This window comes from Centruroides vittatus, unplaced genomic scaffold (genome assembly GCF_030686945.1).
Source record: "Centruroides vittatus isolate TY-2023 unplaced genomic scaffold, ASM3068694v2 contig_854, whole genome shotgun sequence".
Classification (NCBI taxonomy): Eukaryota; Metazoa; Arthropoda; class Arachnida; order Scorpiones; family Buthidae; genus Centruroides; species Centruroides vittatus.
The window spans coordinates 2,396,388-2,421,176 of NW_027122558.1; the positions used below are offsets into that span (position 1 = coordinate 2,396,388).

Here is a 24,789-nt window from a genome sequence, read left to right on the forward strand (position 1 = left end):
AATTAATCCATTTTAACCATTTTTCTAAAATCTTTTTGGTATAACCATTAAGTAAAAACATTTTTATTACTTGCTCTATTTCTATATCCTGATTTTGTAATTTACTAGTTCTATTTTTAATTTTATCAATATACATTTTAAAGATATTAAATTTCATAGTTTGTGGAACGTTAGATTTATAATGGAGTACCCTTGGTATTTGCATAGGTTTTATAAATTTTTGGTATTCTAAACTATTATCAGTTCTTTTTATGGTTATATCTAAATAATTTATACTGGTATTTACTTCTTTTTCAATTTCAAATTGTATATTATTTTCTATTTCGTTTGCCTGTTTTAAAATTAATTCTTAACTGGTCTTTCTATAATCAAATAAAGTAATGCAATCGTCTACATACCTATTATAAAATATTATTCCTTTTGTGTCTTTAATCTTTTTATCTATTTCTACCATAAAAATTTTGGCAAGTCTTGGACCTATGCATGTTCCCATTGGTATCCCTTTGGTTTGACTATAAAAGTTTTCACCATACTTGAAATGATTGTTCTCCATTACTGACAGACAATTTAATAATCCAGTTTGGTGCATTAATTTTCTGTAAAGATTTTTCAACGTTATTTTTTGTTATACTAGGATACATATTTTTTATGTCCAAAGATAACAATTTGGTATATTTATTAATAATAATATTTTCGTCATTTAATATGTTTAATAATATATCAACATTTTTTAAACTATAATCGGAAGTTTCTAACATGTTAAGCTTATCCTTTAAGAATTTTTCTAAATTATAGAACACATAATTTTTGACATCAATCAACGGTCTATACTTAACTCGATTTTTGTGTGTTTTTACTCTAATATTAAATTTTGGTATGCGATTATTTTCACTTTTAATTTTTCCGTGTTCACTTCTGTCATTGTGCCAATTTTTAGACACCGGTATAAAGTCCTAATAATAAGTAAGGTCCAAGTAGACAATTACAATAATACATGTATTCACAGTTTATAATTACAAAGATCAACACACGTACACACCTATTCGTTCGAGAATAGTCACACATCTGAGGGTCTGACCTTGCCTATCCTTGTTTTAAGTGCTCGTCTTTGCTCTTCCCTTTCTCTTTCCTCTATCACTCTAGTCCATGTATGCCTATGCATACATCGTAATGTGTGCGCACGATACATTCAATTTGTCATTTTTCTGTCGTAGATTTCCCATTTTACAATTACGTGACTCATAGCCTGGTGATAACAGAAAAGAGACAAATAGGTCGTCGGTATAAGTCACAGTTATGATTTCACAGATTCAAGACAGCTTGGTAGCCTGAACAGCCCCAGGCTTTCGCCCATGCATGCTAAGTGACTTTCATTACAAGCATTTAGCTTTCCAAAGTCTATGAGAATATTATTATTTGGCATTGATGGCCTTGAATTTCACATCAATAAGCTGCCTCAACTTGTTTGGTTATGTTATCAACTCAATTTCATATTTATTTTCACATTTTCACTTCACGGTCCTTCTCTGTTCTTTTTCCGTTATTTACATGTGTAGGTCATTTCGTTGTTATCCACATTTGATATCATCATTTATCATATACTGCCATGATGCTCTTGTCTGTCTGCTACAACTGTCAAGAATTAATGCAATCGGCAAAGTGTAGTGACAGCGGGCCAATAGAGAGCAGGGTCCTTGCCATAATGTGATTTGTATGCCAATTTTTATACGTGCATTAATCAAGCGAAATATTCGGCTATTCCGCCACACTCCTGGCAGAATATTCGGCCTGACGCCGAATATAGTATTCGTTGCAACGCTAAAAATTATATTTTACAGTCCATTTCTTAAAACTACAATACAATTAATTTCTTTGTTTTAAACAATAACCATTTGCTCATCCTGTGTTAAGCACTGGCAACACTACTTTATGTGATGTGATATGAGAACAGAACAGGACAATATGTAGAATAAATTCTATTTGTCTTTTAAATAAAGAAATTTATCCTCCTGGGCAATGTTTAACACACACAACTAACAAATTGCATTTGATTTAAATTGAATTGTATTAGTACTTTTGAATTTATTTTTCTGCCAAGATATATATATATGTCATCATGTAACAAAAGAGTAAAATCAGATATTTAAACTATCTTAGTTATAATACATACTACAATCTGGGAACTTGAATAAGCCATCTAACATTATCCGAATAAACATTGTTTGTTACTGCCCATTTGGCAAGATTATCCCATTCATCCTTTCTTCTACCATAGATAGATAGACGCAATTCTGCATTTTGGTATTTACTTTCCTCCAGATCACTCATAACTTCCTAAACAAATAAAAAAATTAATCATCAAAGCAGATATCAACAAAATGACAAAAAACTTTCAGATTGTATAATTAATAGCATTATTATATATTTTACATCAAAGTACATAAAATTCCTTAACTCAGTGTTACAATCACTCAAATCTAAAAAATTTTAAAATCTTAGACTGTTTAAATCACAATCATGAATTCAATTAACTTGGCAAATAACCCATATAAGCTTTAAAATTAAATTTAACAGATAACCCACAGGTTATTTGCAATTAATAATAACACTTTTCTTTGTCTTCAAGCTTATTTTATTAAAATTTAGATACAAAACATTACAGAACTTAATTTTAAAAAATTTTCAATTACAAATTAAAGTTGACACTTCTGCACTTAAACCTATAAAAAAAAATGGTTTCAAATATATATATATGATGATTATTACTTAATAATGACAAAACAAGTTATCTATATTTATAGGTAAGTTTAAATACTTTACAGAAGCTAGAGACACAGTGTCAATCAGTCAATAAACAAAATAACATCAGTTTTTTCATTAATTACAGTATTTATTTACAAATTTGCTCCTATTGTAAATACTTTAACAAGGTCTTATATATCAAAGTGGCCAGCTTCAATATAGAAGTGTAAGGTTTGCCGACCATGTGCAATTGTCAGAACGGCCGAGGGGTCGAGACAATCGTGTGTGGTCATGGTGTACACACTGAGACATGCTTACCATTCACTTTTTCCCATTTAATAAAATATAAAAATATTCTTATTGTTACAATTCTCCTTTGATATTTCTTTTTGAGAAGAGAGTCCAGTAAAAGTCTGAATGCTATGTTGAATGTCTACACTCGTCCCCTTGTTGATGGTCTTCTGCAGGATCAACAACCTCGAGGCATACTGGCAAGTTTGGATCTAACATATCTTAGAAAGAGAGCAACTCTGGGAAAACGAACATATCTGGGAAACGTAACAATGGATCTTGGAGGAAGAACAAATTTTAGATCAAAGAACATTGTGTCCTTGAAACACAAATTTTTAAAAGATTTTTCCTTTCTATCCCATGTTCTGATTGGTCTTTTCTCATCTCCTGGTAATAATTTGAAACCTTTTCGGGCATGGGAGAGGTTGTTATCAACATTTATCCCGATTGGCTAAAATTCCTCCGAATTTTGAAATTCTTCCTTGTAATTCCAGACTTTTGTTTTCCTTTTTGACAAAGAACTTTTATTGTTTTAGCAAGACTAAGTCTTGCTTTGTTATAATTTCGAAAGGTGAGAGTTTAGCTGTCCTGCTGGATGTTTATCATCTTTAAGACAAAGTTTAAAGTTCCTTCCAGAGGCTCACATAAAGTCTATTATCACACATAAATGCTACATTTTACAGATTCAGAATTTTAAGAGCTACAGTTACATACAATTTATAAGATCATATAAAATAAATAAATACATTTTAATACTGATAAATAAATACATTAGAATTTCATTAAGAAGTTTTTAAAGGAAACACTGTAAAAAAAAAATAATAATAAAATAATTCTTAGGCAGGAAAACTTTTTATGTAGGAATTGGAAAAAAAATAATTATCTGTATATTCAATTTTTCTCAATATCAAAGTAATATAACATAGCACAATGTAACAGAATAGAATAGTAAGATAAACTAACTATAGCAGTTTGTTTTAGGAAAATTATTATTGTAATCATTATTCTTGTTTACAGTATTGAATTGTGATCATGATTTGGTGTAACATAGCCATTTTATTTTTGTAACAGTTTTGCCGACAATCAGGCTTAAGATTACTGCCGGAGTAACCATCCTAGAGTTAGCATTCTTTACTGAACCTGTACATAGTTATATCATGCAAATATAAATTGAATTTGTAACACCTACTGTGCATGTTTCTTTTTCGTGGGTATTTGCCTTAGTGGGCTAACAAAAGCCCTTTCATATCTCATTTTTAAACAATGAATCAGTTTTTCTCTTTCATAATATTCCTGGTTTCTTTAATTTATTATAAAGTGAAAATTATAATGTTATAAAAAAAAACATCAAATTAATACCAACAGCATTTGAAACACCAACCTCATGACAATGAAACTGGCATGCCTCTCAAGCCACTGGCTACACTGCAAATAATAGATATTCTGAAGGTTTTAAGTGATTGTGCAATTTTTAACTTTAATTTTTAGTAGTGTGCCTTACTGCTTGGCACATGTTAGTAGTTGGGGATGCACTATAACCTCACCAAATTTGATCAAAATTGGTGACCCCACCATGCCATTCTCTTGTTAGTTATTTTATAGTATATATGAATATAGTTTGTTATATTTATACAATACTTATGGCCACACAACTTCTACTGTTCAGGTAATAGTGTTCATTATAATATTATGTACATTTATAGCTGTAACCTAAAATTTGTCATGTTTTTAACTAGATTGATGTTGAATAAAGAAAGTACTATTGAGACAGTCCAAAATGCAAAATTAATAAAACCTGTATAATCTGTCTTATTTATCATTTAAACATGTTAAATAAACCTGTTTATTTATTTAACATTATGGATAAAGGAGCTGTATTTTAACAAGATTTTAAAATGTACAGTCTGGACATATGTAAATTTTAAAAATTGTTCAAAACTATTATTTTTTAACCTGTAAGTACTGATTCTATTATTGTTTAAAAATATTAATATTGTATGAGATATATAATAATATACTGACTTTTTATGTAGAAATAACCCTAAAGAAAAAACAAAAGTACACAGTTGAGTCCACATAAGTCGACACCCCAAGGGGAAGTGGAAATGTGTCGAGTTATCCAATGTGATGACTAAAGAGAAGTCGGAAAAAAAAACCACAAAACTACAATTAGGAAAATACAGTAGTGTGTTATACAGTAGTATAGGCTTACATTACATTATGTCCTCCATTTACAATTACTCTGTAGATGACAAACTGAAAAATTCGTTTAGTGTTGTTTGTTTTGAGCACTTAACTGTCTTGACTTTTTTCAATGATCATGAACGCCTTGAAAACAGCATCTTTGCAATTGTCAATTGTTGGCAAGTAACATCTATGAATTCTTACTGCCTCTAGCGTGAGAAAATGCAAAATTGGATTCTGGTGTGACAATGTAGACTGTATATTTTCTTTTTGTTTATCTGTTATTATTTTATACATAAAATGTTAAGGCATTTTTATTAATATGTATATATAATATATAAATATATTAATAATACTAATATATTATTAAATATATTATAATTAATATATTTAATAAATTGACTCCCCCTCCCAAAAAAAAAAAAAAAGTTTGCACCACACATGCAGAGTGAATTCATTTTTTCAGGAGGGGTGACGATATATCAGAATGTGGGACAACAAAAGTATGTTGACTTATCCAGTGGTGACGAGTTAAATGGTGTCGAGTAAACCGGAGTTTAACATTAATGCCTATGTAAGCCGGCCGGGACCACAGAAAACTGACTACTTAACCAATGGTGTCGAGTTATCCGGGTGACGACTTATGCGGAGTCGACTGTATATCATTCCAAAATGCATATGCAAGAGCAAAGCAAATAAAGTCGTCATCATCAGAAATCTGAGAATTTCAATACCGCACTTCTAAACATCCAAACTTACTTGAAATTTACAGAGAAAAGAAAAATAGAAATTTAGCACCCCTTATCTGCATTGTACAGTACAGTAGACCCCCATAACACGGTAGATACGTTTTGTGTTATATGAATCCGAGTTGTACAAGTCACTTAAATACATGAGCCAATCACAGCCTGGCACGTGTGCAGTTTAGGGGCTACGGCTGTTTGAAAGGTTTTCTTCCATAAAATTAAATCGATTCTAGACTAATTTGACTCAAACATTTCCAAAGCACACATAATTTTTTGGGAATAATCCATATAAACTATGCTATTAACAAAAAATTGTAGGATTACTTACCGAGTGTGCACCGTTCGAAGACGCCATTGCCTAAGCTTGTTTTCATCGCGGAGCGGCTCATTAAACGGCAGGTGCATGTTTCCTAATAAGTTACTCTTTCTGCGAAGAATTTGCTGAACTTTGGAAACATTATTAATAGAAATATAATTTTTATGGCCATTGAATAATACTGTAAATGTTTTTTCACAAGAACTGTATAAAAATTTATCAATACTTTCCCTCCTAAACTCTCCGTATATACGCCTGGCACTGGACCGCAGCAAGTAGTTCGGCTGCTCGTCCACTATTGGTCCAGAATCGACCAATCCTGTCTCGACACGAGTTGGCGATGGCGTTTTACCATGTTATACAAGTCTCTTTTAGTGTGTTATACGAACACGATCACAATTTTTTCGCCGTGTTACACGAATCCGTGTTATATGAACCCATGTTATAGGGGGGTCTACTGTAGTTAATAATTAGAAATATATCTAATTTAGAATATTTTAGACTTAATCCCTCAATTCATGCTTACTATACATATGCATTGGTCATTACACTAGCCGGATCTCCATCCGATCTTCACTTCCAAATCAACCAATTAATTAATTTAAATATAACAATACTGGTAATATACTGGTTCACTACATAATATCTTAATATTATGTAGTGCTTTAACAGTGACATAATATTAATTAGTCTTAATATAGCCCAATAACAATGCAGCTGTTTGTTTGACCAGTTTATCTTATTTAATATCAAAAGTAAGTAAACTGTCTCTCTGATTTTAGTATATTGGATTTGTCTTTATTTTTCTTGTAGTTTTGTTCTTAAAATAAAATTATAAAATATATTTTATTACTAAAAATGATGTAAGAGCTAATTTTATGTTTTCATGTATGTTACTTACATAGAATATAATTAAATCTTATTTGAATATATTTTCTTAAAACTCCAATTCAGCAAAAGCAACACAACTACAGATTTTATTACTAATGATAAATTTAAAATTATTTTATAAAGTTAACAAGTTTTTAAAATTCTACCTTTAAGACAGAAGCAAAAAATCTTCCTTGAATATAGTTGTCTGTTTTGAGAAACATCTCTCTTAGACGACTTTCGCCAATTGGATTATATTTAGCATTAAACTTATCAAATCTGTGAAATGTATTTCTATCCTGTAAAATTTTATTTCATATTTTAAGCATTCTATTACTTTCTATTAATATAAAAGTTACAATAATTACTTACAGCATGAACATCAAGCATATCAACACTGAGATCATATGCATTAACATTCAATATTTGAAAAACCTGTAAAAAAAATTTAGATTATAAAATTTAATTGAATCAGCTTGTAAGACTTTCATAAATACTTTTTCAAATAAATATACAGTGGATTCTCATTAGCATAATCCCTATGTACAGTACATCAACTATCACTTAGTGTCATCAGTTCTTGATATCCTGACAGAAACCTATAGAAAACATAGAAAAGAAAAACCACTGCCTTGGCTATATATGCAATGATAACCAGATTAAGCCAGAACCACAACACACTACCCTAATAATGAATGTGCCATATAAATCAGCTTAAGAATTTAGAAGCATTGGAAACATTTAAAGCAAACTGCCAGGGCCTATCTATCAATTTTAAAGAAAAACAAATCTCAATGGCATGCATGCTATATTTGACCCGACATTATAGTAAACAATGCAGGCATGTAACATCTAATTTTTTCAAAGCCCAGAAATCACCTAACATGTGGCATTACATAAGAAAAAAAAATGAAATCAATGGTTGGTCAGGGCAAGGCCCAGACTTTTAAATGGACAAAAACATGAATGAATTTGTTCAAATGTAGAAATCTGTTAATGTATGAAAAAGCCTGAAATAAATACTGAACTATGCATTAAAAAAACAATTAAATTTACTATTATTATATGAACAACTACATACAATAGTTAATAGTAATAAATACAAAATAAGTTAGAAGAAACTAACTGTACAAGTTTAAAATTCAATAATACTTTATCTTAAATCAAAACCAAAACAATAAGTATATAAAAAATACTTTTCCGACACTTGGAAACCTGAACTTAACTTAGAATTAGATTAGAACTATCTCCACAAAAACCTGACAAATACAAAAACTAGACTATTTACAAGAATCACAAGATCTTGCAATCTAATTTGCCTACTCATCACACCAAAGGAAAAACTTGTCTTAAAATCTTTGCTTGCCAATCACACTTGCTCAGGACAAGATCAAAGAAAGACAAGTGAAGCACCTTATCTTTCTTTGATCTTTTCAGATCTTTGATACTCCCTGGTGTGTAGTAACAAACAGCTGTGCCACTCCAACTCAATTACATACTTATACTAACACTAGCAGATAAGCCCAGTGTTGCTCAGGCAAAAAATAACAGCAAAGATTAAGGTTATTAGATTGTTTTGTACTTCTAACCCTTATACCATATTATATTATAGTATTTGATTTATATTTACAAAGGTTATCTTACATAAGAGTTTATCACTCTGAGTGCCCAATCTAACACATTTAAAAATTTTTTAAAATCGTGTACAGTAGAGGAATAAAGAAATTTTAAAATGAGTTAGATTGGTCATTTGGTGTGATAAACTCTTACATAAGATAACCTTTATAATTTTATAGCTGATCTTACCCATTTTCATCAGGTGCATTAGGGAGAATTAGGACCTTTCCTCTGATGCTAATCAGAAAATTTTTAGATGGGTCTAAAAAGATGTTCGCAAAAACGCAAAAATTTGCATCTAAAATAGTGTAGTAGAAGCCAAGTTCTTCATTATTTGTGTGTATTCTTCGTAAATTTTAATTATATATATAATTAAAATGTTTTAATAAAAAAATATATACTTACTAGCCATACTAGAGAGGAATAAACAATTCCAAAACACGTCTCTGGCTATTAAATGACAATTTATGAAACAAAGGTGTTTGACAAGGCAAATGTTGCTTTAACTAAATCTTACAGGAAATTCGGTAAAAATTATTAGGTATCTTAATGCAGTTCATAGCAATGCAGGATTGAATAGCATTTAGTGCGATTCCCAACCGGGGGTATGTGCTTGGTGGTTTAGGGGGTACTAAGTTTCACATCATCTTTCTTTTTTTTCTTTTAGCAATTTCTTTAATATAACTAACATTTTCATATTTATTTATTTAATTCAAATTTTTGTAAAACTATGACATCATAAGAATGCAAGCAAATCTAGATGTTTTAAATTTAGGTTCTGATTTATATTCTAACTGACATTCCATTTTTGTTTAACTTGAAGAAGGCCATTTAAAATAGACAAAAATGTTAGTTACATTAAAGAAATTGGTAGAAAAAAGAAAGATAGGCATTGTGAAAATTATTACACACAGTTCTAGTTTACTGTGTCTAGGTTTGGGATACACAAAAAAAGTTAATAACGGCAGACATACTATGAAGATATTAGAATTCTGCTTTGAGGCCTTTAACGTCACAGCACTCTATGCTTATTTTTAAATAAAAACATACCATATTTACTCGCATATAAAACGAAGTTTTTATTCATTTATCACAGCTTCAAATTCCTAGGTTGTCCTATACATGCAAAGAATCTTTCGCTTGCATTTTTGCAAATAATTTTTGTGAACAATGTATTCGCATTTTTTCCTGGATGCTTATCTCTTGTATTTAAAAACATAAGTATTTTATCTGGGTCGTTTGAATCATTCTTGTATATTGTCAGCAGTAAAAATGAATAGCAATAGGAATAGCAAAGCTTTTGAATTGAATTCCAAAATCAGATAGGAGCACAATATAAGTTTTAATCCATTCCCACGTGAAAACATGATTATTTGGAAATCAGAATTCAGAGGAACTCATAAGTGTAATCGATGGAGAGTGGATTTGAGTGTTAAGAATTGGCAATAAAAAGGTTCCCAATTGTCCAGCTTTACATGAACAAATTACAAAATTATGTTGTCAATTTTACAAGATTTTTCTTTACAAGAAAAATCTTGTGAAAGTTTAAGATGCCAGTAATTTTTGCGGGACAATGTGTACATTTACGTTTATTTGATATTGTAGTTGTGATTTAACAAAATAAAATTAAAATCGTATTAATAAATCTAGTTTTCTTTATTTTGATGCTTAAAGTCACACCTCATCCTATATGCAAGGTTGTCTTATATGTAAGTAAATATGGTAACTTTATTTTTATTATATCTGTCTATGCCCTTCCTCACAATTTTCAATTTAAAAATAATTTTTTACATGTAATTGTACAGCACTGTATAACTGATCAAGGAACCACTGTTTGACAAAAACACAAATTAAACTTAGAAAAAATGGGAAATTGCTTATTGTATTAATAAAATAATAACTGAATAAAAGCATCAATAATAAAATCTAAACAAACATACCTGACTAAGTGTCATCTTATTCCCTTTTTCTTCACAAACAATGTCATTAGCATGATTTTTTAACGTTTTCTTTATAAATCTTAACAAATGTTTCTGATTCATACAAGATGCTGCGTGAACATGAGTATCAACCTGTAATAAATGTAATTTTTAAACAACTTCAAATATTTTCTTCATATCCTTATTAACCTATAATAAATGTAACAAATTTGATTTGAAATATCAAATATAAGAACAATTCCCTATATTACTATACGAGGGCTGTTCGGAAAGTTCGCGGCCTCAAATAGAACAACAAACAAAATAATGTTAATACTTTTTTTATTTTTCAATGTAGTCTCCTTTATTAGCAATGCACTTATTCCAGCGATGTTCTAGCTTTTTTATGCCATCACAATAGGTCGATTTGTCAAGGTGTGCAAAATACTCGTTCACTTCAGAGATGACTTCGTCATTTGAGTGGAATCTCTTTCCAGCCAAGAATTTTTTTAGGTTTGGAAAAGGGTGGAAGTCACTGGAGGCCAAATTAGGAGAGTACGGTGGATGTGGAACTAATTGGAAGCGAAGTTCGTTTACCTTTTGTTCAGTGATTCTGGCAGAATGTGCAGGTGCATTATCATGGTGGAACAAAATCTTTTTCTTCTTCAAGTGTGGCCTCTTTTCTTCGATTTCTTTCTTCAGTTTTTCCAAAAGTTCACAGAAATAGACAGCATTGATGGTCTTTCATCTTTCTAGGTAGTCAATTATGATGATTCCTTTAGCATCCCAAAAAATCGAGGCCATCACTTTCCCCTACTGATGGAACTGTCTTTGCCTTCTTTGGTGATGGCGAACTGTGATGTTTCCATTGCTTCGACTGTTCTTTTGTTTCAGGAGTGTAGTAGCGGACCCACGTTTCATTAGTAGTCACAAACCGACGCATGAAATCCTGTGGGTTTTTCTGATAGAAGACCAAACACTCCTTTGACATCAAAGTGCGAACACATTTTTGTTTGGTGGTCAGCAGACGCGGCACCCGCCTTGCTGAGACCTTTGTCATACCCAAATTTTCGGTTAGGATGTGGTAAACTCAGTTGACAGAGATGCCTGTTGTCTCAGCTATCTCTCACGTTTTCAAACGGTAATCTGCTAACACCAAATCGTGAACTTTGTCGATATTTTCTTCAGTGACAGCAGTTGATGGCCGTCCGCTGCGAGGGTCATCTTCCACACTCTCTCTGCCAGATTTAAAAAGGGCTGTCCATTTTTCCACAATGGTGTATGAAGGAGCAGACTCTCCTAATACTTCATCCATGTCAGCTTTGATTTGAGATGGGGTCAACCTTTTTTTCGTCAGGTATTTTATGACTGCACGAGTCTCCATTTTTTCCATTTTTGACAAAGCATGTGCACACTGACTATCTGATAAGCTGTTGTGAAAAAACTTTATGACAAATCAAGCGGAAATTCGTATCGTATCTTTAGCAAAGATGACTGAATTATTCCCGCCAAAAATTAAATTGATCGCAGCGCCGCATATAGGCAAGGCCGCAAACTTTCCGAACAGCCCTCGTACAATAGAAAAACTGACAACTTTAATTTCAAAAACAGAAAAACAAAAACAACACCTTATACCACTCCAGCAATTATTTTATGTGACCAATCACATTTTTAATCCAGCCTAATAAATCTTCAATTGCACGAATAGAATATTAAAAAAAAAAAAACCGTAAAACATAACGTAGAATACATAAAATTTAAAGTTTAAAACATATATAGAATAGATGTGTGTGCCACATTTAACTGTGAAAGCATGAGAAAAATCCAAAAAACAACCAAAATTTAATGTTAAAATGAAACTAGAATATTTTAAACTTTAAATTTTATATATACAAATTACATTGATTCTCACATGTTCATGAATAATTGGGACCAAGTAATCTGTCATAAGACTGAATTCTCAAACTTCAAGTTTCATTTTCAAGGTTAAATTTGTAATTTGTTCCAAGCCTATGTATTACTGCTGTTTAAAAAATTTTCAGAAAAATGAACAAGGCATTCATCAACAAACAAAACACATTGACTCCATCAAGATACTAGAAGCATTAGAAATACAGTCAAACCTGTTTTTATGCAGTGGATAGGGACCGCATTAAAAAAAATCTCACGAAACTTCACGAATGGCTGTAAATAATAGTTTTCGCAACACAATTAAAAAAATATTTTTTTATGCGGTCAACAGGGACCGCATAAAAAAAGTCTCACATAGAAAATAACTCAAAACCGTACGAAATAGAATTTATTGACAACAGATGTCAGCACTTGACTGCATCGTCTGGTCTATCGTCTGTTTTACATAGTTTTGTCCAGGTGGTGTTTTGTTGACTTAAAAAGTAAATTATTTCATTTTTTGCATATTCATGCAATAATATTACTATAATAAGTGCATTTATGCTATAATAAAGTTTATTTAGCTATAATAAGTCAACGTGAGACATGACGAATCGCACGAGACTAGTCGCCAACTATACCGCACAAAAAAAAACCGCCCAAATTAAAAATTTGCATAAAAAAATCGCACATAAAAAGACCGCATAAAAACAGGTTTGACTGTATTTAAATCTGACAAAAATGTCTACTGCATAAATTTTAAAGGCAAAAAACAACTACCATAAGCATGGCAATCCTTATATGATCGTATGATGAAATATGACAGCGTGACGTAAGGACAATACAACAAAAAGTTCTCGGTTATAGATATATACTCTTTAAATGTTTACTTCTTTATTTTTATATTTATTGGTATATCTATTTACTTTTATTTCTATTTTTATATATTTTGAGAATTTATTTTGTTTAATTTTTCAAAAAACATCATTGTTCTATTCAATCATTCCATCATAAAATATACAGACCTGAAGATGATCTCCAATTGCAAATCAAAAACATTAGTCAAAAATCTTTTTTTTTTTTGAATTAACAACCTTACTGGAATACAATTTAAGGCTTTTGATTGAAGTGTTTATTATGTCATTCCAGTCTACTAAGTGGTGTTTTAATTATTTTGAATGGATTTAGTTTGAAACAATGCTTACTATAACAAAGTCCAAAAATAATTGACTATATATCAACAGAAACAAGAATTTATTAAAGTATTACAAACTATGTAAAAGGTGATAAAGAAAAAAAATGCAAAACTATATTAGCAATAATACACCACACAAAAATTATAAAAATCAGAACTATAATTAGTCTGAATCAAAAACAAAACCAAAACTAATTTTCACAAAACTTTCCTAACAATTGAGGAACTTAAATCAAAATTAAAATTAATTCTCCACAAGAACCAACAAAGTAAATCAGAACTAGATTATTTACAGACAAAAGAAAAACCCTTACAATCTAAACTGTAACTATCACACCAAGAATACCAGAAAATCCTTTTGTCGATCAAACTCATTTCAGAAATCAACTTGCTTGCTCTCGAGAGCTTCACCTCACTATCTTCAGCTTCATTGGAGGATTTTATTTGTCTCAGGTCTGATGTTACAATTGAACATGCTACTATCTCATTTACATACATACATGCTAACAACAACATTTCTCTTCTCTTCACATTTTTAATAATCATCCAATCTTTTCTAAAAAAAAGGTTTACGATTTTTTAAAAATCGATAACAGAGATTAACAGTAGAGTTTTATCATTATTTTTGAATTTTGTGCAGGGAAGGTGTGGTGTTTTCCTCCTTTAAACTAAATAAAACTTCCCAAAATAAACAATAACAATAACTAAATAAAACCCCAAAAATAAAGGTAATGGTTGATTCAACTTCTTTTCAAAATCAATTAAGGAATATAGGGCATTCATTAAGGTTAAAAACCAGAAGTTTTAGGGCAATTTTACTCAAACATTGGCCAAAACTAAAGACTCCAGGACTTTTTTGTTTCATGTCAGTTTTATGAGACAAAATCTGTATCTAATTGGGGCCATTTCCTAGGCAGTTTTATTATTATTATAAGTTATTTAGTTTACAAACATTGAATTCATTCATTAAATTTTTGAAATACTTATAAAAATTCATATTTGGTCAAATTCAAATCAATAACATATTCAAAATTCAAATTTGTATGTGTTACAGTAAAAACCCGTTTTTAGTAACAACGCGTTTTAACTAGTTGAAACTAGTTTTTACTGGATGTGATTGTTAAAACCCATTTTGTCTAGTTAAAACTAGAATTTACTGCTGTACATGTTTTGATTTTAGATAAAACTAAAATCAAACATTAACTTTTTAACTTTTAACATTAGTTAAAACTAATTTTAGCTACATAAATATGTTTGGGGGAAATAAATAAAGTGATGATTGGGATTAAAACATTTGTATTATTTAATACGATATTTATTGAAAATATTGGTCACACATCTGTGTTATTAACATTAATTAACCCTTTGTCCCCGAAGGCACCGATCAATTGATACCATGGCTTTTTAAGCAAAACTTCGAGGGTACCGATTTGTCGTTACTTTGGTAAATATCGATTTTTGTAAAATTTATTAACAACAAATATAATCTCGTTCGATACGAAGCAAATAAAGTATAATAATTCATTATATTAGTTGATAGCAGTATAAAATTTTGATTTCAAACAAATGTTTGATATAATGCGTGATAATTTTACAACGAATAAACATACACGCATAAGTGTTATATCGAATTGTAGAAAACAATATTCTACGTCTTTCTGGCTCGGTGCCAGCAAACAACTATGTAACTAGACAATGTTAATTTTCACAAAATGTTACAAATTATCAAGTTTGTGTGTCAGTTCTGATATATGTTATTTTTTTTCTTATAAATTTTTCTAATAAAATGCATTGAAAAATATCGTATTTAAAACTAAAGATATTAATAAATGTAAGCAATTTTTTTCATATAGATATAATGATAATTTGATTTTTGGTGAACTTTTAAAATAATATCGCCCGACTGACCTATATTGCCCTAGAAGGAATCACAAAATAAACGTAAACAAGATGTCGGGGGAAAAGGGTTAAAGCGATACGAAATTCATCATACACTATAGGAATGTGTTAGTTGAATAAGCTTGGTCGAAACAGTTTTTACTAAGCCATTTTGTTAAAACCCGTTTTGTCTAGTTAAAACTAGTTTTTAACTCAAATTCATTTTTGACTAGCAGTAAATTCTAGTTTTACCAATGACATCCAGTAAAAACTAGTTTCAACTAGTTAAAATGCATTTTCACTAAAAACGGGTTTTTACTGTAACATATGAATGAACATGTATATACGGTCCAGTTAGCTCCGCTTAAGATGATCCCAAAGAAATTTATGATATTCTTCATATAATTATATGCTATTTTATAGATTAGCGATCTTATAGCATTCTTATTTTTATCATATTTTGCAAAGTATGTTTAATTTTCATTCATTTTTACATGTTACTTTCTCTTAGTTTAAAAATATTTGTAAATAAAATTTATACCATATTTTTTTTACATTTAAAAAATTTTTCCCCCTTGTGTTTTTGGTTATACATTATTTTACTTATTTTTTGTTTCAGGCTTGCTTGTTATCTGTGGGATAGAAAACTGTAGTCTTTATGTGACTTTTTCTATGTATCAATGATAAATAAATTATTTACATCAGAAATTAATATAAATAAATGAACCAAATTTGAATTTTTATATCTATTCCAAAAATTTAAAAACTGTTATATGCATCATTAAAACATTCCAATGTTCCAAAAATAGAAAACAATGTGTTATGCTGAATGTAGACCAAAAGCTAGACTGTGAAATCAGTCTAAAAACATTTGTCTAAGCATTAAATATTTCTGGAAAGAAAAAAGGTTGTATGTTTGATATTTATATTCACCATACAGATTTATTTTATATTAATCAAATATTTCTTTATAAAATAAATGCTTAAAATTTTGTCAACGAAACATAAAGGCAGTAGTAGTCGAAAAACTTTTGGGAAATACTGCTATAAACCATCTGCATGCAATCCTCTTTGACCAAAAAGTGAATTATGACTCCTTGTATGCACTTCGAGCTTCCACAAGACAGACATTTATGCTCATTTACAATTACTCACATCCACGTTAGAAACAACTAAATGACATACACTGCATTCCTCTTACTTGTGAGTACTAAAGCACCACCATGCCTACTTGAATCTTATTAAAACCAAAAGTTAAATTTAGCTATAAATCAAATTTAAAAGTTCTTCTCTCTTTTAAATTTATATCATAAAACAGAATATTTAAGAATGATGTTCTACATACATCCTATCTGAAAAAATAATGTCATACCTTCCTAATATTGTAGAAATCACGGTGAGGAACAGCCTTTTGAGCAGTTATTTCTCGGAGTTCATTCAACAATACATGCAACTGATATTTAGAAGACAGATAACTTAATCTACGGTAACAAAAGGACTTCCTGAAATAACAAATTTGGTATTTAATAATAATTCAAACAACAATAAAAGTAATTCATTTTACATTTTACAATACACATTCTTTTAACTTTTAGAATCTATTATGTCCAATAGTACAACATTAATTTTATTCATAAAATCAACTTTTACCGGAGCAAAAATGTTCTACTATTGCAAATGTTTTTGACGTCCCTTCTGGGCTCTTCTTCAGGCTTTTATGTAAATCCGTTGCAAGCTGTTCATTCAATTTTTGAAATTAAAATTTTTAATTTTTCAAATTTAGAAGGCATTCTGATTCTGATTCAGGCAATTTCTGATTCAAAATGCACACGTATTCCAAGATATTCAAATATCGGATATTAGTATGAGATTCGAAATGCACACTAGTTTCAATTTAAACCATTATAAAACCAATATAAAATCAAATGCTATAGTCCATTAGGACTTGCCATGCTGGGGAAAGCAACATTTCTTCTTTGAAATTAATGCATGTGGACTTGCAACCTGCCTTAAATATTTCCATTGCCTCCAACACTTTGAGGTGATCATGATGCGGGGTGGCAAGGATGATATGTGCTTCGTTAAAGTCGGCTGTGATGTCCGGGTTCGTCGCATAAGTCGAAAGGGCCGTTGGGCATTTATTGTGTAGTATGTCTGACTTATGCTTCTTTAATCTTACCACTAACAAACGTCTGGTGGAGCCAACATATACCGTTTCTCTATTGCATCTGCTATCTTTTACCGGGACCCCGTAGATTCCAGGTAATCTGTCCGGATTGGGATGGTCTTTTCTATTCCTTAGTATGCTGTAAATGGACGGACATCTCCTGTATGCTATATTCATCTCACGCTTCTTGGCAATTGCATTATATACTGATTTTAAATGCGGGTTATAAGTGAGGGGGATTCTCTTCCTATTGTAATGCCAAGGCATTATATTATTATTATTGTTATTATTTTTTTTTCGCGTTTTTATAATTACACATGTCGTGTCGGGTTTTTGTTTTTGTTATTTACTTATTTTTGTGAAATTCCGTTTGCGTGTCGACATCGGGTTTTGGTCGGATGTTACCCGTCGTGAACGTGATTGGCCAGTGGTCTAAACCACGGGCCTTACGTCATGCTTAATGACAGATAGTATAAAAGGACAAGAACTTTCGTAGCCAAGGATTTTTTCTCGTCAGATTCGGCTTACGAGGGTTCGACGGCAAATCGATAGAAGAATCCTGGACCACTAGAAGAGGGACTATCCGTGAGGGATCAGGAAGGATCGGCAGAATCCAATTGCATCTGAGGCAAGAGTGTTTTATATTACTAAGTGAGGAGGAATAAGTGTTAATGGAGTAATAAGGAACTGACTTAAGATCTTATTTTCGATGTCACACGCAATATTTAATGTATATAGAAACATATGTATAGTATATATATTCTTAGTTTGTAAGATGTTTTTTTTTATTGTTTTGAGTCCTCAAATGATTCCTTTGTACATATAATTATAATGATTGTCTATAATTAAATGTTAGTTTTGAATCTCGAGTATTTTGTAAAGTCCTTATTTATTGTTCTGATTGTATTTACCCTCCAAGATATAGCAGCAGACTCAGGTCTACTAGCTTTGTTACACTATCATTTCCTATGTTTGGCAAGTGTTAACTCAAGAAATAAGAAATATAGAAGGGATAGCCATTGAGCATGGATACAACAACCTTATACTTAGGTTATGTGAAAGCTACAAACATATGCAAGAAGTAGCCTCTAGTATGATGGAAGTACTGAACAATGAAAAGAAAGATGATAGGAAGAGAATCCCCCTCACTTATAACCCGCATTTAAAATCAATATATAATGCAATTGCCAAGAAGCGTGAGATGAATATAGCATACAGGAGATGTCCGTCCATTTACAGCATACTAAGGAATAGAAAAGACCATCCCAATCCGGACAGATTACCTGGAATCTACGGGGTCCCGGTAAAAGATAGCAGATGCAATAGAGAAACGGTATATGTTGGCTCCACCAGACGTTTGTTAGTGGTAAGATTAAAGAAGCGTAAGTCAGACATACTACACAATAAATGCCCAACGGCCCTTTCGACTTATGAGACGAACCCGGACATCACAGCCGACTTTAACGAAGCACATATCATCCTTGCCACCCCGCATCATGATCACCTCAAAGTGTTGGAGGCAATGGAAATATTTAAGGCAGGTTGCAAGTCCACATGCATTAATTTCAAAGAAGAAATGTTGCTTTCCCCAGCATGGCAAGTCCTAATGGACTACAGCATTTGATTTTATATTGGTTTTATAATGGTTTAAATTGAAACTAGTGTGCATTTCGAATCTCATACTAATATCCGATATTTGAATATCTTGGAATACGTGTGCATTTTGAATCAGAAATTGCCTAAATCAGAATGCCTTCTAAATTGAAATTCAAAAATTGAATGAACAGCTTGCAACGGATTTACATAAAAGCCTGAAGAAGAGCCCAGAAGGGGCCTCAAAAACATTCGCAATGGTGGAACATTTTTGTTCCAATTATTTGGTTTAAGTAAAATTGATTTTATATTCATCCCAGTGTGTTAAGAAGTTAAATTAATTTTATTTACTGGCAAATCTTAGACACACACACACACCTTAATAATGGATAACTCATAACATGAAATTGGATTTGGTAGAAATTGCTACTTTTTTCTATTCAGAGAAAGCATTTTCCTGATAACACATTTTTACTGGATATAATTGTAGAACTCTTCTGAATCAATCCTGTTCTGTTACTTTTTTGCCTCGAGAGAATGAATCAGACAACTCCAGTTAAACTTGAAACAGAAAACTGCAAAATCATTTAAAGGACTCAACTTTTTAATGTGATAAAGTACTTCTCATTCCAACCTCATTTGAAATACCAAATGTAAAAATGAGTTTAACTGATCCTCAACTGAGTAAGTGAGAAATGTCAAGGTGTGGGTAAATGGCTCAATTGATATATCTGAATTCCACTCAGATATTTATGTTTACTTTACTTGACAATGCACAAGTTATCAAAAATTGCTCCAGATTAAGCACTGTTTAGACTTTCAAGTACTTTTCAATGGCACAATTTTGACCCCATGTACCAGTACCATTGGAATTTAAAAAGTAATCCCCGTAGGACCTCAAGATCTAGGGGTCTCCAACACACACACACACACTGTATGTGACATACTGATCAACTTTTGGGCACTTATAGTTTGCTTACACTTTGTTTGGCCATTAGTCTAATCCTCCTTCTTTAGTCATTCCCAAGTTATGATACTGGTTCACTTTATTTGTAACATCCTGTATAGTGTCTAATTCAAAGTACTAATGCTGAAACAAATAACATTCAGAATGATGCATTTTTTGAATGTTAATGCTAAACCTGAATCAGGTTTCTGAATAAATTTACTTGGTTATCTTAAATAAACCAAAAAAGAAAAAGTATGAAAGTTATGGTTGTTTTGTATAGTGTTCTCCTTGCACTTGATATAAACTACTGAATTTAATTGCTAAGGCGATTAACCTTGACAGATGTTTATGATTTCCAATATCTCCATATTATGTGCTAATGTTCAGTGCTTATCATATGTCACCTTTGTGTTGTTATATCTTGAGAACATTTACAAATAGCATATATCTTATGTGTGATGTTTCTATTCCCCACGCTTTACTCTAGGCTGGAATGTTGTAGATTCTGGGATAGGATTTTGGTCTTGTAGTTCTTTATAATTTCTTAGTATGTTATACACTATATTGTGGGGTAGTATTTATATACAATATCAAAATGAATGTAATAAAAAAACTTAGTACAAAAAGCAATAAAAACAGCATTATCGAAATGTAAGAATGTAAGGGAATGAAATATATTGGAATCAAGTAAAATTTGTTAATTATATTAGTACATAATAGGGAGATGTTCAAAATACAAACAGTTCAAGAATAATTCTCTTAACAAATAAAATTAAGAATCTGTATCTAATACACGAAGGATTTAACATTCAATTTCAGACATTTTTTTAAATATATTATCTTTAAAGTTGTTCTTTTGGAAGTATGGAAACAATTTGCAATCCATAGTGATGTGTTTAATTTACACCCATACAAAACACACCATTTAATTATTTTAAACTATCATAAGTACATGTTGACTTGTTTGAAAACACTGATCTCTATTCTAAATATGTTCTGCTAAATTTGTTCAATAATGATTTTATACTAGTTTTATAATTTTTACAATATAATAAATACAACCAAGTCAATAATTACTTCAAATATCAAACAAACAGTAAGATTCCTTTATCAGACTATTAAGGCTAATTAATTAAGTAATTTGGCTAGAGGTAGATGGTTAGGCTCCAATCTTCACTTCCAGACTACATAACTAATTTAGATATAATCATATCCTGCAAATTACTTAGTAATCATTTAGCCTTAATATTCCAATAAAGGAATCTAACTGTTCGTTTGTTATCTGAAGTAATTTTTACAATATTAATGAACTTGAAGAGGATCCTTTAAAAGGTTTCAAAGTACTTGTTCAAACAAAACAAATAATGAAAAATTAAAGATAAATTTTTATGACATATATTCCAGTTATTTTATTAATTATATATCAATAATTCTCCAAACAATCTATTTAAAGTTGTATATAGAAATTGTATAGGGGGTTTTGCACCCTGCTTGTTCTTCTTGCTTAGTCTATAGCAGCGGTTTCCAACCTTTTTTTTGACCAGGGACCGCTTTGATTTCATTGTTGTTAGCAGGGACTACAAGGTTTAAGAAAAATAAACTGTGTCAATCTAAAAATAAACTTTAATCAAAACTGTTAACATAAGTAATCGTTAGACTCAAAAGTAACATGCTTTAACAGTACTATTATAATAGAAAACATAACATTTTTAGTAAAAATTAAATTCAGTTTGTACAAATCAATGTGGGAATAATAATTTAAAATGAATAAAAGTTCTAAATTTTTCGCGGACCATATTTTAGCTCTTGTGGACCACTGGTGGTCCGTGGACCACTGGTTGGGAACCGCTGGTCTATAGGCTTCAACCTCTTCTAATGACAGGCTACTTGGAGGGGGCAGTCAATTTATAAAAAAGACACACACTTATGTCTGTTTCACATGCACAATATTATGATTTTACATGGAAAACAGAAAATTTAATACATTGAAAAAGTTAATTATTAATTATTCAAATCATCAATTTTAAACTTAAATCTGATAATAATGATAAGTTATTTAACTTACAATGGACCATCAGCAATCATAGCACAAAGTAAATTCATATCCGCAACAAATTCCATAAGAGAAGGGAATGGATAATTTTGTCGTCTTCCACTTTCCATATTTTCATATGAACTGTAGCATTGTATTACACCATCTTCCATTTTTAAATAATAACCAAAGTCATTTGGAATTGTGACATCCCAAGGATTTTTTATTATTGGTGGTGAATGATACGGATGATCTATATATTTCAAAAGTAAAATCCTTTAAAATTTACTTTATTAACTCTATTAATAATTAATAACACATTAGCATTCTTTTAGATGTCAAAGTATCTTTAATATTAAACATTTAATATTAAAGACTGACTTCTAGGAGAGATGATGTTATTGAAAATAAATTTTATACTAATCCTTTGAGTAATTTTAATTGAGAATTTATTCTAAACATTTTGTTCATTTATAAACACCCATTATATTACATTAATCTTGAATATAAAGTAAGTCCAAAATTATCCCATGTTTAAGCACTAAAATAAACACTCTTATTTAATCAAAAAGTATGCAAACAGTTTTAATGGTGCATTATCAGGCATATAAATAGTAAAAAGTTTATTTTTACACTGAAAGACAGCTTTTTGACTTATTTTATATTCAATTTGGCATTGCGTTTTCAGCTTTTTTTAAAATTAATATTGCATTTTATCATAATGCAATTTTATAATTTAATAAAAGACTTTTCAAATAAAACTATTTACTTTAATTTTGTGCAGATAACCCACCATGGCCTATACTCCACAGAAAATTGCAACAGAAATAAAACCATATAATCCACCCTACTGTACTCCCCCATGCCTCTGGGGAAGCCAACAAAAGAGAGGTAATTACCAGTACAGTTTAAAAGTTACCTTCTTAAGCATTAAAATATTGCCTTTTCTGTTCAAGACAAACAATCGAGCTGAAATATTCTACAATAATCATATTAATTTCTGTATTATTTGGACTACAGTTTGGCTAACAATTAATTAGTCTAGTACATTTAAGCACAAGAAAAACTTTTTCTATTAAGTCATCATTATTACTTAAATCCTGTTATTTAATGTCATCTGTAAAATGTGAATGTCGAGCACCGCCATCTCGTAAACCTAGAAGTTTGACAATGGCATTTGGAACATCGAGCATGATTCCAATGACGTTCCAAATGCCATTGTCGAATTTCTAGGCTTACAAGATGGCAACACTCAACGTTCACATTTTTCAGATGAAAACTTTGGCCACAACCTCTCTATTGACACAAATGTACAACTTGCATAACAAGTCTTTGTTGTTTGGATAATTTTACCATAAATACATTAACACTCTTTTTTGATGTTAAAATATCTTTATTGTTAATTATTTAGCATTAACAACTGACAAGGATACCTAAAATCAGTTGTGTCTTTACGCAGTGTGATAACTTTATCAGAATGTAAAAAATTTATTAATAATCAACACAACTTAAAGTAAACAAGTGTCGTGGAGTTGGAATTGCTGGAATCGCCAGAGTTGGATGTTTCTGGGTAGAGTTGAAGTCGGTAAAATTCTTTTGACTCTGGCGAATCTAATCTCAAAATTTACTATTGATAAAATGTGAAGTAAGAAAAACACTCTTTAATTAATTAGTATCTAAAGAAATTTCTTAGAAAACAAACACTTGGATACATTTAGATATCAAAATGATATTAACCCATAAAGGCCATTTCATAGCAAAATGTTGTGTGTATCTCACATGAGATGCTCTATATTTTCAGAAAACAGCTTTTATTAATTTAAGGTCTACCAGTGGCCAAGTGGATAAAACCATTAAACACCTGTAGTTAGTTGTGGGATCATGCCTGGGAAGTAAATGCTTTTGAACTGCCAAGCTTAACTTTACAAAGAGAAGCTTCCAAGAAAAAATTTGACTTGGCACAATATTTTTTACTTCTCAAATGTTTTACTTTGTGGATATCTATTGGTTTTTGACTAATTTGACTAATCAATTTTTTTCACTGCCCTTCTATTGGTTTCAAGTTATTTATAGCTATTTATTATAGCTTCTATAACATAATTTGGTATTAAAACAATCAACAGAAAAACAGACTTACTCAAAATACCCAAACTCCAGCAGTAATGTATGATATTAGCATTAGAACTAACATTTTTGGAGTTCTGCAGTCATTCAAACATATGTCTAATAAAAAAATTTGTTCTATGATGACATTTGTATTGAACATTTTATTAAAAAAATAAACTTTGTGTGCTGTTTAAAATTTAGCACTTATTAGCACTAATAGAACAATAGTAACATATGACGTGTTTGCAGTATGATATTTTTTATATCTCGTATAAGACTCCATGCCTGGATCAA

The 24,789-nt window shown here is 30.6% G+C and overlaps 1 protein-coding gene across 3 annotated transcripts in view; it reads right to left on the reverse strand.

Annotated features, from left to right (window-relative positions):
• AMPdeam (AMP deaminase) overlaps positions 1 to 24,789 on the reverse strand; it is an 89,632-nt gene that overhangs the window by 22,636 nt on the left and 42,207 nt on the right. For all 3 annotated transcript variants that reach the window (XM_067279124.1, XM_067279123.1, XM_067279125.1), the window contains 6 exons: positions 22,423 to 22,642; positions 17,021 to 17,150; positions 10,707 to 10,838; positions 7,522 to 7,584; positions 7,317 to 7,448; positions 2,171 to 2,334 (listed from right to left, as the gene is read on the reverse strand). In XM_067279124.1, coding sequence (XP_067135225.1) covers positions 2,171 to 2,334; positions 7,317 to 7,448; positions 7,522 to 7,584; positions 10,707 to 10,838; positions 17,021 to 17,150; positions 22,423 to 22,642 — 841 coding nt within the window. The remainder of the gene's footprint in view (positions 1 to 2,170; positions 2,335 to 7,316; positions 7,449 to 7,521; positions 7,585 to 10,706; positions 10,839 to 17,020; positions 17,151 to 22,422; positions 22,643 to 24,789) is intronic.